General features: G+C 32.0%; 3 protein-coding genes across 4 annotated transcripts; 2 read left to right on the top strand and 1 right to left on the bottom strand.

Annotated features, from left to right (window-relative positions):
• Positions 1 to 49: 49 nt before the first annotated feature.
• LOC108777467 (pyruvate dehydrogenase E1 component subunit beta, mitochondrial) lies at positions 50 to 13,200 on the bottom strand. Of its 2 annotated transcripts, XR_001940828.1 has the most exons (3): positions 13,120 to 13,200; positions 7,646 to 7,791; positions 73 to 146 (listed from the first exon to the last, which is right to left on the bottom strand). XR_001940828.1 is itself a non-coding variant. In XM_018544376.1 (2 exons), the coding sequence occupies exons 1-2, from the start codon at positions 3,082 to 3,084 to the stop codon at positions 115 to 117; spliced, it is 1,086 nt and encodes a 361-aa protein (XP_018399878.1). In that variant the 5' UTR covers positions 3,085 to 3,112; the 3' UTR covers positions 50 to 114. The 2 variants fall into 2 exon arrangements, 1 of the variants encoding a protein (XP_018399878.1); XM_018544376.1 differs by lacking the exons at positions 7,646 to 7,791; positions 13,120 to 13,200 and adding an exon at positions 2,031 to 3,112 and having other exon boundaries at positions 50 to 146.
• Positions 4,561 to 12,477, top strand: LOC108777468 (dual oxidase 2-like). Its single transcript, XM_018544377.1, has 20 exons — positions 4,561 to 4,614; positions 4,701 to 4,982; positions 5,055 to 5,230; positions 5,354 to 5,475; positions 6,097 to 6,294; positions 6,369 to 6,473; positions 7,295 to 7,434; positions 7,507 to 7,767; positions 7,857 to 7,997; positions 8,068 to 8,243; positions 8,345 to 8,865; positions 9,596 to 9,826; positions 10,383 to 10,476; positions 10,580 to 10,790; positions 10,877 to 10,997; positions 11,104 to 11,333; positions 11,553 to 11,711; positions 11,773 to 11,928; positions 12,018 to 12,146; positions 12,349 to 12,477. Exons 1-20 carry the CDS (start codon positions 4,606 to 4,608, stop codon positions 12,475 to 12,477), a joined length of 3,591 nt encoding a protein of 1,196 aa, XP_018399879.1. The 5' UTR covers positions 4,561 to 4,605.
• Positions 13,201 to 13,460: 260 nt separating the features above from the next.
• eas (ethanolamine kinase 1) lies at positions 13,461 to 16,659 on the top strand. The gene is made up of 7 exons (XM_018544382.1): positions 13,461 to 13,792; positions 14,226 to 14,387; positions 15,013 to 15,150; positions 15,371 to 15,636; positions 15,715 to 15,941; positions 16,074 to 16,296; positions 16,581 to 16,659. The coding sequence occupies exons 2-7, from the start codon at positions 14,268 to 14,270 to the stop codon at positions 16,657 to 16,659; spliced, it is 1,053 nt and encodes a 350-aa protein (XP_018399884.1). The 5' UTR covers positions 13,461 to 13,792; positions 14,226 to 14,267.
• Positions 16,660 to 18,205: the final 1,546 nt, after the last annotated feature.

Below are 18,205 nucleotides of genomic sequence, written 5' to 3'. Positions count from 1 at the left end.
CTCACCGTATCACACTGCAATCGAATATCCTGGTTACGATGGATGGTACAATAACGTTGGCAAACCAGAACTAGGTGCAGTCGATACTCCGTTATTAAGAAGACTGCCAGCAGCTTACGAAGATGGAGTGTATAAACCTTCAGGCTCTAAAAGACCAGAACCATTAGAGATAAGTGAGAAGTTACTGAGTGGAAAAATTGGATCTAAATCAAGAACGGGAAGAAACGCTCTACTTGTATTTTTCGGTATACGCGAATACAATTTATCTTAGGCCGAAATCAGACTACACATTAATGATTGAGATTGAAGATTGAAATTTGGCCAATAAGAATAATAGAATTAAGCTAAAATTCCTTTATTCTCATTGGTCAAATTTCAATTTTCAATCTTCAATCTGATTCCGGCCTTATATATAACTATATTTAAAATTACAGTAGTATCATTGATCATTTTTAGCTATATCTATGTACAAGGTGTCCCGAGAGTTTCTTCCAATCGCTTTTGTGTAGATAGAGCGGACTAAACTGAGTCGAAAAGTCCTTTACCACTTTGCAATAGTTAACGAGATATTAATTTTTAAAGAGATAGCCGAATATATTGGTTTTTAATAATTTTTTTTCTCAAATGCTATCAACTTTGCAGAAAAACTGCAAGGGACAAAAATTGTGTATCTTCTTCTCATAGAACTCCAAAAATTTTTTCAGAATTTTTTGTTAACTTTTTAGTACTGCATTTTCTTATTGGTAACTATTTTTACCAACATAAGAAATACAGTATTCAAAAATTCTGGAAAAATTCTGAAAAAATGTTCAGATCACTTTATGAGAAGAAAGTAAACAATTTTCATCTCTCGCTATTTTTCTGTAAAGTTGATAGTATTTGAGAAAAAAATTATTGAAGACCAATATTCAGCTATCTTTAAAAATTAATATCTCGTTAATCATTGCGAATTTTGCAAAATGATAGAAGACTTTTCGACTCAGTTTAGTTCGCTCTATCTACACAAAAGCGATTGGAAGAAACTCTGGGACACCTTGTATATATTATAATAACACGTATATCTGGAAAAATCTTTCTCTATTATATTTAGTTTTATTATTACTATATATATATATATAGCATAGATAAAAATATTCCGTTTGTGTATAAATTTACAGATAAAAATAACATATTATAAATTATGCACATGCATATTTATCATCGATTAGATTAAATAAAACTGTATGTTTCACACACATTTTTTAGATATATTTAGAGTTTCAAGAACTATAAATGGTGACTAGTTGAGGGATTAGAGCAATATTATTATATGAAAGTTGAACAAATACAATTTGCCAAAATGTATGCTAAACAGGTCAACAGGTGGTGGAAGAAATTTTAGATGCTCAGAGACCAGCGTGCCCGCCCGAATATATTAACGTAAAAATTCCAAAAAATCATCGATATAGAATTAAACCGGGACACACGGAAATGCCTGTTTTACGTACACGATACGATCATCAGACAGGCCATTCGCCGAATAATCCTCGTCAACAGGTACGACAATGTAATGATAATTCTTGCTGTTTGTCTCTTTCACCAAAAGGCAAAAGACAAATAGTAAGAAACAGGAAGCCATTACGGTCCTCGTAGTAGTTCATTAACGAGCGACATCGCTTTTCAACATTGCTCAAATCTAAACTTCGGTATGCAATATGTTGCAGCTGAACGAGATTACACCATACTTAGACGGCGGATTGATTTACGGTACGTCCAAAGCATGGTCCGACATTTTAAGAATGAACGCCAGTGGAATATTGCAGGAGGATGGGCAACTCGCGTCGTCGGATTTACCTTTGTATCCCGATTACAATACCGTTAGATTACCGATGGCCAATCCACCGCCACCTATTCATCATCATCAATATGTTTCACGACATTACACCGAGAGTGTCACCAGATATTTCAGTGAGTGAGAAACTTTATTGTCTATAAATCGATAAATTTGTATATCGATATATGTGTATATCAGAATTTTGTGCCACAGATACGTTTAGCGTAGTCGGCTATATGATGATCCTTCGGGGTGCATTCGTGCTCGATCTTCTCCGAATAAGGCATCGGAACGTCAATGCCGGCGCATCGAACCGCAGGTGCGTCCAGCTGAAAAAAGACTGGATTTTCCATCACTGTTGCGACGATCTCTGCTCCTACACCGCATCTAGGCCAGCCCAGTTCGACCGTCATTAATCTGTGTGTTTTCCCGATTGACTTGAATACCGTGTCCCAATCCAAAGGTCTCAACGATCGTAGATTGATAACTTCCGCCTCGATTCCTTGTCCCGCCAGTAACTCGGCCGCTTGAAGCGTATACACGTACGCTTGGCCATGCGTTACTAGAGTGATGTGCTTGCCAGATTTCTCTACCTTAGCCTTGCCGATAGGTATCTGGTAGTCTTTCTCCATAGCTTGATCGGATACGGGAAACTCTATGTTATAAAGCAGTTCGCTCTCCAGCATGACTACGGGATCAGGATCCCGCACAGCCGCTTTCAAACAGCCTCTGTAATCTTCACACGTCGACGGTGACACAACTTTCAAACCGGGCGCACTCATGAACCACGCAGCAAAACATTGAGAGTGCTGCGCGGCCAAGCCTTTGGCGTTACCGTTCGGTCCCCGAAATAGAATAGGAACAGAGTATCTTCCGGCGGACATGTAAAGATTCTTCGCAGCACCATTGATGACACGATCAATCGCTTGCATGGAGAAATTAAAAGTCATAAATTCGCATATCGGCCTTAGACCTAATAATGCTGCACCAATGGCAATACCGCAGAATCCAGCCTCCGTGATTGGTGTATCGATCAGTCTCTTGTCGCCGTATTTCTTCCAGAGTCCACGTGTTATCTTGTAAGCACCATCGAATTCCGCGACCTCCTCTCCTAATATAAATACTTTTTCGTCCCGAGCCAACTCCTCGTCGAGAGCCTTATTCAACGCTTCGCGCACTGTCATCTTCGTAGCCGATCTGCGAGACGTTTTGTCTGTGGGGATCTTCACCCGCAGTATCTCTTTACTTCTCAATAGTCGAGCAAGATACATTTTCAATCAGATAGACAGATAGTCTGTCTAATTGAATTTTGAGCAAACTTCTGATCGTTATCGCCTAATTTGTCGTTGATTTCAACCCGATTCAAACGTATGTGTTGCAGAATTAGGAAATCCTCGAGGAAATGAAAATCCGTTCCTATTGACTTTCGGTATAATATGGTTTAGATGGCACAATTTCGTAGCATTGCATGTTAAACGTCACAATCCAAATTGGTCGAATGACGAAGTTTTTAATGAAGCCCGTAAATGGGTGATAGCGACTCAGCAACACATTGTCGTCAACGAGTGGTTGCCTTCATGGTTGGGAAATAGGCTTCCTGTATACGAAGGTAAAAGTAGCAATTTCTAACTTTAAATAACACAATAGATTATTTGTAATTTATATGTAATTTTAATGATAATTTGTTCAAAGGTTACAATTCCAATATCGATCCGCAGATAGAACAATTTTTCCAATCAGCCGCTTTCCGCTTTGGACACACCTTGGTTCCACCAGGTAATACTTTTTATTTCTCAACTGTCAACAATAAATATTATATGTGCGACATATCATCGACGTTGATAATATTGTAAGATGTTATTCACAGTTATTCACGTGTTTGCGTTCTCTTTCTCATTCAATTGTATAAGGTACAAGGTGATACAGAAAAGATTTGATTTTTAATTAACATACTAACAGATAATAGCTTGTATATTAATTAAAAGTCGTAAGATACAAAACTGCGCCTTGCAATAAGAATGTACGTTATAATAATAATAATAATATCAAATCTTATAAGCTGGATCTTGAATGCTTCTAATTTCGTGCTTTCTATTTCGTGTGAATTTATATACTATACGTATGTAGATTTCTTAAATGCGCGCCGAAATTTTTTTCAGACTTACAACACAAACTCTAATAAACTATCGCAGTACTATCACGAGTTAAATTGACTAACAATCTAACAATTTTGATGATCATAGCATCTTGGATCTTAATAATGTTGAATGACATATTAAAATCTATATAAATGTCATATTAACAATCTATAAATTAATTTATATGTAAGTCTGAAAAAAATTTCGGCGCGCTTTAAGAAATCTACATATGTAGTATTGTATATACATAAAATCACACGAAATTATATTAGAAGCATTCAAGATCCAGTTTGATCGTTACGGCACGTTTTCTCTCTCTCTCTCTCTCTCTCTCTCTCTCTCTCTCTCTCTCTCTCTCTCTCTCTCTCATCGGTATTTAATAATAATAACATTGGTCGCGTTCAGCAGATTCCACAGTTTTATAACTGTCTTACGATTCTTCTCTGACTATTCCTTTAGATCTAAAAGTATTATATAATTCAATCACAACGAGACGAATCATAAAACGGTTGCAAAACTATTGAGTCTGCTGAACGTACGCTGATTGCCACGATAATCGCAATAATCATAACATTAGGTGTATACTTACGCAACTATGGGAGGGATAATTGCTCCTTGGAATCATATCCAATTAGAACATGCAATAATTACTGGATGTCACAGGTACTTAGCAATTATATGTATATGAAAGTTTTTATGTTTCGACGTTCAAAATGCACACGTGATGTGAATGATGAATCGTTGTTTAGAATTCTCTATATGCCAATCTAACAAGAATAAAAGATATCATCGATGTGGAGAAATTACTAATGGGGATGGCTATACAATTATGCGAAGAGGAGGATCATAAAATCGTGGAAGATCTACGGGGTAGTTTATTCGGTCCACTAGAATTTTCTAGAAGAGATTTGATGGCACTTAATATTCAGAGAGGACGTGACCATGGGGTACCTGATTATAATAGCGCTCGTCGTGCTTATGGTCTAGCGGAAGTTAAAAACGTATCTCATTTTAATCGCGTGGATATATCGGTATGTGTTGTATAAAATCCATTTTTTGTATAATTAGCAGCAGCACTTATAAAAAAATATTATTTCCATAAGATCCGAGAGAAGTTTCTCAGATTATACAACAATTCGTTCGATGACGTGGATGTTTGGGTAGGCGGAATATTAGAGACTGATGACGGACCCGGAGAATTATTTCAAAGAATCATACGTGATCAATTTCAACGAATACGTGACGGTGATAGGTTTTGGTATAACAATACCTCAAATGGGTGCGTAATCGCAAATTACTATTTTACAATTAATTTACATAGTTTCACATTTGTATATATATTGCATATTATCCATATAATTGATGTAGCAAACAATGTTATTCGACACGATTTTATATGTAGACTTTTCACCGATGATGAAATTGGAAGACTAGAACAATTATCGTTTTACGATGTGCTAATGTGTACCACTAAGATGGACTGGAATGATATTCCAAAGAATCCTTTTAGAGTTCCTATCTCAGGTATAATAAGAAAAGATATATACATACAGAGTGTCCAACTATTACCACTTGAAATATCTTCTAATCTATAAGATGTAGAGAAAAATTCATATAACCAAAATTACACGATGTAAAAGGGGCTACCATATGGTGATAATAATTTTTGTCCAGGAGGCGCTTCAGAGATTTCAAGAGATATATTATAAAGGCTACGAGCCAATAATATACATATTTAAATCAATAACAAAAAGAATATAATAAATATATTGAAATGACATTATATAAACAATTATTAAAGAAAGCAATTGATAAACAAACAGACATTTTGACCTCGCTTAGGTCATCTTCAATGTTAAATTCAAAAAGTTAATTAGCGAACCTTATAAAATAATGACGTTACTTGTTGCACTATTCCTAGCTGCATCATATGAGATGTTAGTGATGTTGTTGATTATTGACATTGTAAATCCTATTCTCCTAATTAAAAGAGACTAGAGATATCTTGTGCCCTCCTGGAAGTCACATAACTTTTGTTTGAAACTTTTACTAATCCCATCTTCTTCTAGAGCGATTAAAATGTTCTACCCTATATATGTATAGATACATATTACAGAAAATAATATTTCTTTATGGTTCTTACAGACAGTGATATACATCCTAGTTGTATTAATAATAAAATTGTGAAAGAAGGTAAATGTACTAAGAGCCCCTGTTTTCACGCCGATCAAATAAGCGAACATACAATTGAGAATTGCACACAACCTGGAACTTACGACTATTTCTCAAATAGCGGCATGTCTTTCGTCTTTACATTTTTGGGCATAACAACATTATTCTGTGGTAAAAAAAATCTTATTGCTATTTATTAAGATCTCGTCACGATATCGTATCATTTAATGTTAATTTTAACGCAGGTTTTATTACATTAATCGTTTTTAAAATACAAGTGAAAAACAAAAAAATATCAAACGAAAATATTAGAAAAGCAGACCACAATGATATAGATATTATACATACTGGTAAGTTTTCAAACACGTCAAATAAGTTGTATCATGGTGGGTGTGTGTGTGTGTGTGTGTGTGTAGTGAGACATTACTTAAGACAATCTTAAATAATAAAAATCAACTAAGAACAATACTGATATTTAACCTTCATAAGGGACATAAAGTATCATGTGCTGTACTCTGAATGTGAAAATTTCGAATCACCCTATATATGTGTATACATATACAGGATATCCCAGACTTCGCGTGATACCCTTTAACTTTAGTTGCACACACTGGGGTCTCCGGGAGTCCAGCGCAACTAGTGAATCGAGTTTTTTTTTTTTCACATTTTTGAACTTTTCTTTTTCTTTGAATCTATATACTCGTATATCTCGAAATTCCTTAATTCTATCGTCTTTTACACATTATGGGCTTATTCCTTAATCAATTCTCCATCGATTAAAAAAAAATTAATTGAAACATATCCATTTTAACAGAAGTTATAGTAATAAATATGAATAGAGTCCCAGGAACTCCAGTGTGTACAAGTAGGGTGCAGAAAAACAAGCGTGTACCCCTAAGGTTAATAACAGATTCTTGAGAATTTCGAGACAAAAATCCTAGTACCACAATGTTGAGGATATATACAAGCATCAATTCTACAATATTCTTCTAAACTTCTCTTCACTACTGTACAATGTATCATGCCTGAGCGTTTAATTGACGAACTTTAAGTATCTTTCTCATTTAAAAACTATTATAGCTTCGACACTTTGATATTAGGATTTTGCTATGGCGTGCGTGCATACATTACACACGCATGCATATTAACGAAGACGTTGCTTCATAAACAGCTAGCGAATGGCAAGAACCAAAAGCTTCACTGAGATGTGTACTATTAATGCCAAATGTAAGAAAAAAGCAACTAGAAGTGAAAAATCAATTGGGGCACATGATACGCGCCGTGGATTTTCCATCTAATAGCAACGTCATGGTACCTTTTCATTTCTCTTCTCTTTAATGATATATCAATCACTACTACTTTCTTTCTTCACCTTACATGTAGATGTATTGCGCATCTGACAGTCATTATTTATTGATTCGTGTACGTAACAGTTACGATTTAGTACTCAAGTTTGATTCCGATTTTTTAAGAAATGCATTTATAAAAGCATTCGAAAAATTTATATCAGAAATTGTAATACCTCAAGATGCATGCTCAGTACAAATGGCTAATATCACGCACGCAGCATTACTCAAGCAGGCAATAACCAAGAAGCACCGTCAAAAAAAAGTAGAAATGTTTTTCCGAGTAGTATTTGCACAGGTATTCCTCTTTTCTTCTCCTTCACTGAAACATTTAAACAATATTTCATTTGATCACTCGTAAAACTTATATCCACGAAATGTTTATAGGCATTTCATATCGCACATACAGAAGAAGAGATCTTACAAATAGATTCAACAGTAGCACGAGAAGTAATTTACACCGAATTGACTATTATAGAATTTGCAGAAGCCCTAAGTATGAGACCAGATGCCGAGTTTGTAAAAAAAGTAACATTTGTTGTGTTGAATAATAAGTTAATGCTAACAATATTAAAATATCAAAAGATTAAATTTGCAGATATTTTATCTAGTGGATAAAGATAAGAATGGCTTCATATCGTTTCGGGAGTTTGTTGATATGTTGGTGATATTTCTAAAGGGCTCTGCTGAAGACAAGATGAAGTTGATGTTTGATATGTATGATATCAATGGTACGGGAAAACTAAAGAGAGTAGAATTCTCAGATATGTTAAGGTATATATTTGTAAATCGTCTAATATCCTTTTCTATGCACCTGCGCACGCGCACGTGTGTGTGTGTGTGTGTGTATACTACAATTTAATATTAAACATTAGATCATTTATGGAGACTGTCAATACTAATGTTACGGATGATGAACTGGAAAATTTGGTGCAGTCCATGATGGATCACGCTGATTTGGAGAATAAAGAAATTATAGATCTACAAGACTTTCAGCAGATATTAAGTGACTTTAATGACAAATTTAATTACGCAGAATTAGAATTCAACGTATCTACGAACGAAAAAAACAACAGGAAATTGCACGCAAGCGTGAAAACAATCAGGTCAACATTTATTGGCGAAGTACAAAAGACGGTGGAGAGTCTATATGCGGACCCAAGCGAATTACAATCCAGAGTTGAAGGCAAAGTTGAAAACGAACAAGATACAAAAGAAGAGAACAGTAATAGCGAAATTATCAACAAAGATGAAAAAATTATCGAGGAAATGAAGAAACGCTCGGACGATTATTGGTATCCTATAATGAAATACCTCGCCAATAAACGATTGCAAATATTCTGGGCATGTTTATACACTTTGTTACTACTTGGGATTTTCGCAGAACGAGTATATTGTATGTCCCTTCATATCTTTTCACAGTGATCTTTTTGACACTGCCTAATTACTGTTTGTGAGCGAAAAAAAATTGTAAGTTGGCATTTCTTTTCACGAAATGCTTCAAAAACCCATTAGAAAAGAAACGGATGTGTTTGAAATAATTTGTAGAAAGTATGCGAACAAAATTTGGATAGTTGCAAAAAACAGGCTTTTCGCTTATAGAACGAAAGATGTTGATTGTATGGAAAAAAAGGTCAGTATGAAAAATGTAAGTATTCGAAATACCTATAAAATGAAGCGTAAAATGTTAAAATCGGTTCATTAGTTAAATTAAAAAAAAATTCAAGATCATCGAAAAAGGCCTTTTTTTTAAGTCAAATTGCATTTAAATCTCTCGATAAACAGAGCGAGTGAAAACAAAGCCTTTTCTGATAATCTTTAGTTTTTTTTTCAACTTCACTATTGGACCGATTTTAACATTTTTAGCTTCATTTTACTTTTTCCTATACAATCAACTTTTTTTTTTCTACAAGTGAAAAACCTGCTTTATCCAATTTTTTTTCACACATTTCCCATACGAGTCTCAAACATATGCATTTCTTTTCTGATTGCCTTACGAAGCATTTCGTGAAAAGAAATACAAACTTACAAATTTTTTTTAAACAGATTTTTTTTCAGTCTAACTCTATTAAACTAACACTAAAATTCCTGCATTTTGCAATATATTGTATTGTACGTTTTCACAGATTACTCTGTACAACGGGAACATACTGGTTTAAGAAGAATATTAGGCTATGGCTTAACTATAACGAGAGGTGCTGCGTCAGCTATGATGTTTACCTATTCTACGTTATTAATTACGATATGTCACAACACTATCACTTTTCTAAGAACTACAATTCTGCAATTCTATATTCCTTTTGATTCAGCGATCGAAATGCACAAATATATCGCTTATTGGGCATTATTGTTTACTGGTGAGATTTTTTTTATTTTAACTTATTTTAACTGTACTGATATTGCTTTGTGAACTTGGCACTCGACTTGCAGCAATTTTTTTTTCTGGAAGATCTTTATATGTAATTGAATGTAGTAACATTGATTTTGTTTATAATAGCGCAGAAAAAAAATATCTCGACTTAAAAAAAATGTTATCCCCCGACTTTAAAATTAATAAATTTTAAGTATTGTGTTTCTTATAGAAAATCGTTTGTAGTGAATTGTAGTAAAATTATTTCCGTTTGTAGTGCAATTACAACTTTAATAATTATATTAAGTTACAAATCAGCTTAAAATTTATTAATTTCAAAGTGATGACATTCTTTTAAATCGCAATATTTTTTTTTCCGCGCTACTACAAATAAAATCAATGTTACTACATTCAACTGCATACGAAGATCTTTCAGAAAAAAATATTACTGCAAGTCAGGTGCAGAGTTTACAAAGCCTACTGATATAACTGTACTTTAATTAATCTTTCTCTCAAATAACGTACATAAGTTTCCTCTTTTAATTATCTTAATTAATTTTTAGTGTTACATGTTGTTGGACATGGCTTCAACTTTTATCACATATCTACACAAACTGCTGATGATTTGACGTGTTTATTTCGCAATTATTTTCATGCGTAAGCTTACTTTATAATTTCTTCAATCACAATCATTTGTATTTTAGTGTGCTTTGACATATGCAATAGGCATGTCATTATATACATGATTATTGATATCTAGAACGCACGAACTTCCCAAGTTTCACTATTGGTGTTGGAGTACAATAACAGGTATAACGGGAGTATTTTTAACCATTTTGACTGGATTAATATTTGTGTGTTCATTATCGATAGTACGCAAGTCATTCTACAATTGGTTCTCCTTTGTACATTCCTTGTACCCAGTTTTCTATGTACTAATGATTTTACATGGCAGTGGAAGATTAGTACAAGTAATTGATACGATATCTTTGTATAAAATTGATTGTATTTTTGCATTAGCATATTGTGATTGAAAATCCATTTCGTTTTTTGACAGGACCCATACTTTCATTATTTCCTTCTCGGTCCAGTCATTCTATTTATTCTTGATAAAGTCGTAACAGTAACTAGAACAACGACAGAAATACCAATCCTCCAAGCAGAAATTCTACCATCAGGTATTCTTGCTTACATAATATCATTATTGCAACTTCTGTTGCTTGACTGTAGTCGTATCGTTATTTCGAATTTCTCGTATATACTCATGTATTACATATATCGTAGATGTAACATGTATAACATTTTTCAAACCATTAAATTTTCAATATAAATCTGGCCAGTGGATTAGAATAGCATGTCTGGCGTTACAAACAAATGAATATCATCCGTTTACTTTATCTTCTGCACCACATGAAACATGTTTAAGTATACATATACGTGCGGTTGGACCATGGACCACAAATATCAGGGAAAAACTAGAGTCATGCATTATGTCTAATGAAAACTTACCAATGGTATGTTGTATTATTATTGTTATATAGCAAAATATAGTATTGTTTATTAATGTACACATACATACATAATGTATATTTTTACACAGGTAGTAATCATTCAACAACATAAAGTTTTTAAATTACATTATCCATTTAAACTTAAATTTAATATTAAATCTTAAATTTAAGCCTGTTCTCATTGGTTTTTCACTGATTATTCATTTATCTTTATCCTGATAGGTTCACATAGATGGTCCATATGGAGAAGGTCACCAAGATTGGGATAAATATCAAGTAGCAATCATGATAGGTGGAGGTATAGGGGTCACACCCTTTGCATCAATACTTAAAGATATCGTTTTTAAATCAAATTGCCATTTAAACTTTGGTTGCAAGAAGGTAATAACATCGCTACTAATACTATGATAAAGTGAAAAACGTAAAACTATTTCATGTACAGGTATATTTCCTTTGGGTAACAAAAACGCAAAAACAATTTGAATGGATGGTCGATATATTGAGAGAGCTCGAAAAAGTAGATGTGAAAAACACAGTCTCTATTCATATTTTTGTTTCTCAATTTTATCAAAAATTTGACCTACGTACAATACTTTTGGTAAGATATCTAAATTGATGAATACACAAAATATCTTCATTAGCTGACAGAATTACATTAGGAAAATAATGTTAATTAAATATTTCCAGTATATTTGTGAACGTCATTTCCAAAAGATTTCAAATAAATCTCTGTTTACTGGCTTAAAGGCTGTAACACATTTTGGACGACCCAAATTTTCTCAATTTTTTCGATCTATACAGAAGTTGCATCCTACTGTAAGTACTTTATTGTCATTATCATCATCATTGTTATTATTATATGATTTTGAATTGTGAATTTTTTATCATATATAATCATCCACATTAACAGATGATATTTATTCTATTTCTTTGTCACATAATCTCTGAATCCTTATTATAATATATCTACTTTCAATTTTTTATGTAATGTATATATCTTAAATAATTCTTGTTCCAGACAAATAAGATTGGTGTTTTCAGTTGCGGTACACCAGCTATGACACAAGCAGTAGATGCAGCTTGTAAAGCAATTAATCTAACAGAAATTAATGATACATTATTTCAACATCATTATAAAAGCTTCTAATTAATGAGTAACAAAGCTTTTAATAGTCTAGCTGGATTTTAGGTGCTTGTATAATTCTGTGTGAATTTACATACTACAATATATATATATATATATATATATAGTTCTTTAAACTCTGCACGCCGAACAATTTTTTGATATTGTGAAGCACAAATTCTATTAAACTACAGTAGTAACAATTTTTTGTTTTTTGTGCATTTTAGATTGATCTTAATAATGTTGAATAGCATATTAAAACGTATAAATAATTAATTCTTATTGCAAAAAATTGTTAAATTGCTAGTCAATTTAATTCATGATATTATTGCAGTAGTTTAGTAAAGTTTGCTATTCAAGACTAAAAAAAAATTGTTCGGTACAGTTTAAATGACACTACATACATAATATATAAATTCACACAGAATTATATTATATATAATTATACAAGCACTTAAGATCCAGCTAGACCGTTAAACCTTTGTTACTCATTGTTGTACTTCTTACATGTATGATTCTAAAAGCTTTTAAGTTTATAAACAAAAATAATGTTACAAACAATACAAAGAGTCAATTAAGACAAAGTTTTTAAATAAAAATTGTACTCAAGTTCTTTATGAACTCTTCATATATTTTCTTGATAAATGTTAAGAAGAAGCCGCTCACCCCAAATTTTGATAAAAATACGACGCGTTTTTGTACGAAATGAACAGAGCCGGTCAATTCAGGGCATTCAGGTTAGGAAATCTGTTACACGAAATACTGCACTATGAGCATGCGCTGCGATTATATTTTCATACTCTGTCATGTGCGCATGTGTTTACGCATTGAAATTGACCAATCGCATCTATTGTCAAAACTAAATGATCAATGCGATTGGTCAATCTTGCAAAATTACTGGAATGGTTAAGTTAAATCATCGAGTTTAAATTTCGTGAAAGTCGTCCTGATACTTTTAGGTTTGATGGAGAAAAAAAAAGAAACAAATAAATTTAGACTTATTCGACGCATTTTTGCATAAATCGAAAGAATCTGGCAGAAAAAAGTGTCGCTCTGCCTCGCGAGCCGAGATATTAATAGTTAAAGTTGACCACTTTTGAGGTTATGAAACCTGTTATATCGACGTAATGTAACGAAAAATAAATAATCCATGTGGACAGTATATAGTGCTTAAAAAAAAATAAAACATTCTACCCGCTTGAGACTTAACCACATGGAAGTTGCAGCCTATACAGTATTAGAAATTTCAACAATAATTACCAAAATTTCTGTACCTCTTTACATCTTAGAGACTTTTATGAACAATTTAACAAAGCAAGTTAATACGTAATTTTTATATGTAAGTAAACTATAATATAATCTTTTTGATCAAGAATGTCATCTTCAAACTAAGATATATTATTCGATATGCACTCCTTTTAATTTCGTCATTCTCTAATTGACTATAATGCCCCCCTCGTTTATCAATAATGTCAGTATATTATCGCTTATATAAGTATACATATATATAGATATACTAGACTTCCGTTAGTTGCTGTGAAACATTCCTAAGGATTGAATGTTTCTTGCTTTTTACGTGTACATACATACATAACATCCAATTTTTTTTTAATATTTTGTTCATAGCAAAATTACCAGTGGATCCAAATTGTATTATATTTAATTTATTCGTTATAAATAGAATATATATCTTTTTGAGAATATATATTTTTAAATTATATTTATGTTATCTGCATTCTATTATTAAAATAATAAGTAAAAGAAACTTGTAGGTTATAATTATATGTTATAATTCTATACAATAGCAATAAGCTATGAGTTTATGTGAGGAACATCTCAACATCACAGTAGACGAGAATGAAATTATTGTTGGTGCTAAAGATATTATAAAGAGGATTAGACCATCCTGGCCTTTACAGCAACTGCATTTCAAGGTATGATTCTCAGGTATCCTATTATGATAAGCAGTAGAAACAATTGAGCCATGATAACAATAATTGATTCAAAATCAAATCATATATCTTATTTTTCTTGCTTTTAAAAGATAAATCGGTATTCTGATGTTTTCAAAGATACTTTCTGTGTATCAGTATTGCTACTCTCGTCTTCATGAAGTAATCTATAATGTTCATAAAACATTGACATTTTCTAAGAATAAATTTGGACAGAGTAACCTGCGAAACACATAATTTCTGTATAATAAATTGTTATATTTCCAGTGTTTTTATATCAATTCATATATTTTATCTACTAGTAACCATTTTTTTATCTCGATGTTTACTACAATTTCAATTCTTTTCTTAAAATGTTCTTGTCAGAATTTGCCTTATGTTTAATTGATTTATTTTCCTTGCAAATGTAGACATATTTGGAATAGTTTTATTAATTTTGTTTTCATAAGTATAAATAATAAGAAATATATCAGTAAATAACTTTTTGGCTTTTTCTTATATCCATATGATTTTAAACATTGACATAAATAACAAAAGTTTTTAGATATTATCCTTACCATTATAGAAATAACTAGGAAAAAGAATATCTTTTTTTTTTCTATTTCAGATATTTACTGATGGAAGAACAAATAAGTTGATAGGAGTATGGTATGCGGGACATTATACAGATATGATCCTGGTTAGAATTTACGGCAACAATTCGGATTTACTGATTGACCGAAAAAGTGAAATAAAAAATATCCGGGTAAAGATCTTATCAGTTATGATACACAGTGCCATCCTGTTCATATATTTCAATTTATAATTAATTTAACTTTTGTAATTTATATGCATTTATTTTTTTTATTAACACACACACACACATATATAGGTATTATAAACAGAAAAATATAACAGATTTAAATTTTAATATTAAATAGTATAACTAATGTACAGAATAAATATTTGTACATATGTATATATAGATATTGAACAAGGCTGGCTATACTCATTGCATTTATGCTACATTTAACAATGGGTTTGCCTATGAATTCCTGGAAGGTGAAACTCTAACTACTGAAACAGTCAGGGATTCAAAAGTATATCCATTAATTGCGAAACGTATGGCTGAAATGCATAATCTTGAGCCTGAAAATGAATCTGTATCAAAAAATGCTTTTATTTGGGAAAAAACGAAGCAATTTATGCAAATTATGCCTAAAAAATTTTCGGATTCTCTCAAGCAAGCAAAGTAAGCGCTTATAGATAGATCCTCCATTTGAATATCATATACAAATAGTTTAGTTGTTGTAATAGCTTCTACTTTAAGGTTTGAAACGTTGATACCATCCTCTGTAATATTGGAGAAAGAATATCACATGTTGAAAAGTATACTTTCCGAAGTGAATAGTCCTGTAGTATTTGCTCATAATGATCTTCTACTAGGAAATATACTGTACAGTGAAAGACAGGAGAGTGTTGTTTTTATCGATTATGAATACACTTCGTTTAACTATCAGGCGTTTGATATAGTTAACCACTTTACAGAATTTGCTGGTAATTATGCATTCTTTAATATTTTACAAGTGTATTAGAAAACATACCTACTTTCGTATATAAAATATATTACAAAACAAAATATATTACAAAGTGTATTAAATAAAATTTTTAACACCTGGCGTATTTAAGGTTTCGACGAGCCGGATTACTCTTTATATCCAGATGAAAATTTTCAAAAAATATGGTTAAAAAAATATTTGCAAATATACAACGCGACGACTAACGTGTCTGAGAAAGACGTTGACAAATTATACTGGCAAGTTACTAAATTTACTCCCTTGCCGCATTTTTTTTGGGGCTGTTGGGCTCTCATCCAGAGCGAGCATTCGCATATTGATTTTGATTTTTTAGCGTAAGTGCTTTTATTTAACAATAAAAGATATTTACAAATGTTGTATCATATATATCTGGTGCAATAATAGAAAGGTAATAGAAATGTACATACAATAATATATAACTGTCTATTATCATTTCTATCATGTACAATATATATGCACATTAATAAAAATAACGGTAATTACTCAACAATCTAGATTATTTTTTTTTTTTACATAATAGAGTTATTACAGTTTTAGAGGATAAAAGAAATATTTTAGTCAAATAATTATTACAGAGAATTTTTATATGTTTTTTCAGATATGCTGCAATACGTTTTAATGAATATTTTAAGTGGAAGGAAGAAATCTTGAAGATGAAAACAGAATTTGATGAATGAAACAATGGCATAAAAATTTGCAATATTGCATTTTTGATGCATTTATTGCAATTGAAATTTTGTCTCGAATGTATATCTCGGTAATTGTACATATACGTGCGTGCACGCGTGTATTCTATTGACTATGTGGTGTACATGATATATATACAGGATGTCTAAGACTCGTCCATTCTTTTTATCTCCACAGGATAAGATCCAATCGAAAATATGTTCAGATCGAAGTTGTGGGGTTTAAAAATATCTATTAATTATATCAGTTCGACCTTGGGTAGCTTTGCCAAGGTCAGATCAAGGTTATATCGATTTTTTTTAAATGAAACATTCTACTTTTTATTCCAGAATCTAATAGCCGATGTCAAACTGATATGATCAATAAACAGATACTTTTAAACCCCACAACTGTGGTCGAAACATATATTTGATTGGATCTTATCCTGTGGAAATAAAAAGGATAGATAGGTGGTCTAAGACACCCTGTATATATGTATATACAGGATAATCCAAAATTCATACAATTTTGCTACAGGAAAAAGTTATTTGTTTTAGTATAAAGTATCATCTTCTGTACTCCGAATGCGCGAATTTCGGATCATCCTGTATATATTATTTATATTGCTTAAGTTATACTCATAATTGTGACCAAATATGATTAAGATCACTATTTTGTTGGTGTTGGTAATGTGCAATATTGTATATAAAGACGTCTTTATGACTATATATTTATAAGTGTAATAAAACATGTACAAAAACAAGATTAGAGTTTAATAAGCATCTATTAAAGAGTTTTTAATATAGTAGAAATCTCTTTATTCTGTAAATAATTTTTCAAATGTTTAGTCCAATAAGATTTTTATTATTTAGTTTATGAATCAATTGTCTTGGGATTAATTGTATTTCTAGAAATTCTTCGAGCTCTTGAAACAAAGGGAAAATTACAAAAATGAGCAAACTATTCCTTTAGATCTAAAATAATCCAATTAGCGAGACGAATCATAAAACGATTGCAAAACTGTTGAGTCTGCTGAACGCAGCCTGTGTTCAGTAGACTCAACCGTTGAATTCGTTGAACTCTTGCGAGTCCTGCTTGGTTTATATCTTTAGATCTAATGAAATATGCCAATCAGATAAAAAAGCTCAGTGAGCGGTCGTGCTTCTGGATGCACCCAATATCATAAACATGAATTGTAATCGAAGGGAGAAGCGTTTAATTGAGCCAGTTAATAAATACATCTTCTCCAAGATGTATTTGAGCTCTTTTGACAATAGACGTAAAATTGCAAACGCAGTTTATTCGTCCATGTTTTGTACTCGTTATACTATTTCTTGGAAAGCACCCAAGATTATAGGGAATTTAGACTTTTCTCTCATTCGTTCATATATTAATCAAAACGATCGTTCTCCAAAACGAATGATCGTGTGACGATGATGGCTTCACTAATTGTAAGTACTGAAAATCTATAGTATACACGTAAACGCGACTATATAAATTTTCAGTACTTGCAGTACATAACGGAACGCAGTCGATACTAACGATAGTATACACCAG

The sequence above is a fragment of the Cyphomyrmex costatus genome, unplaced genomic scaffold (genome assembly GCF_001594065.2).
Source record: "Cyphomyrmex costatus isolate MS0001 unplaced genomic scaffold, Ccosl1.0 scaffold431, whole genome shotgun sequence".
Taxonomy (NCBI): domain Eukaryota; kingdom Metazoa; phylum Arthropoda; class Insecta; order Hymenoptera; family Formicidae; genus Cyphomyrmex; species Cyphomyrmex costatus.
This window is presented reverse-complemented; position numbering and strand designations above follow the sequence as displayed.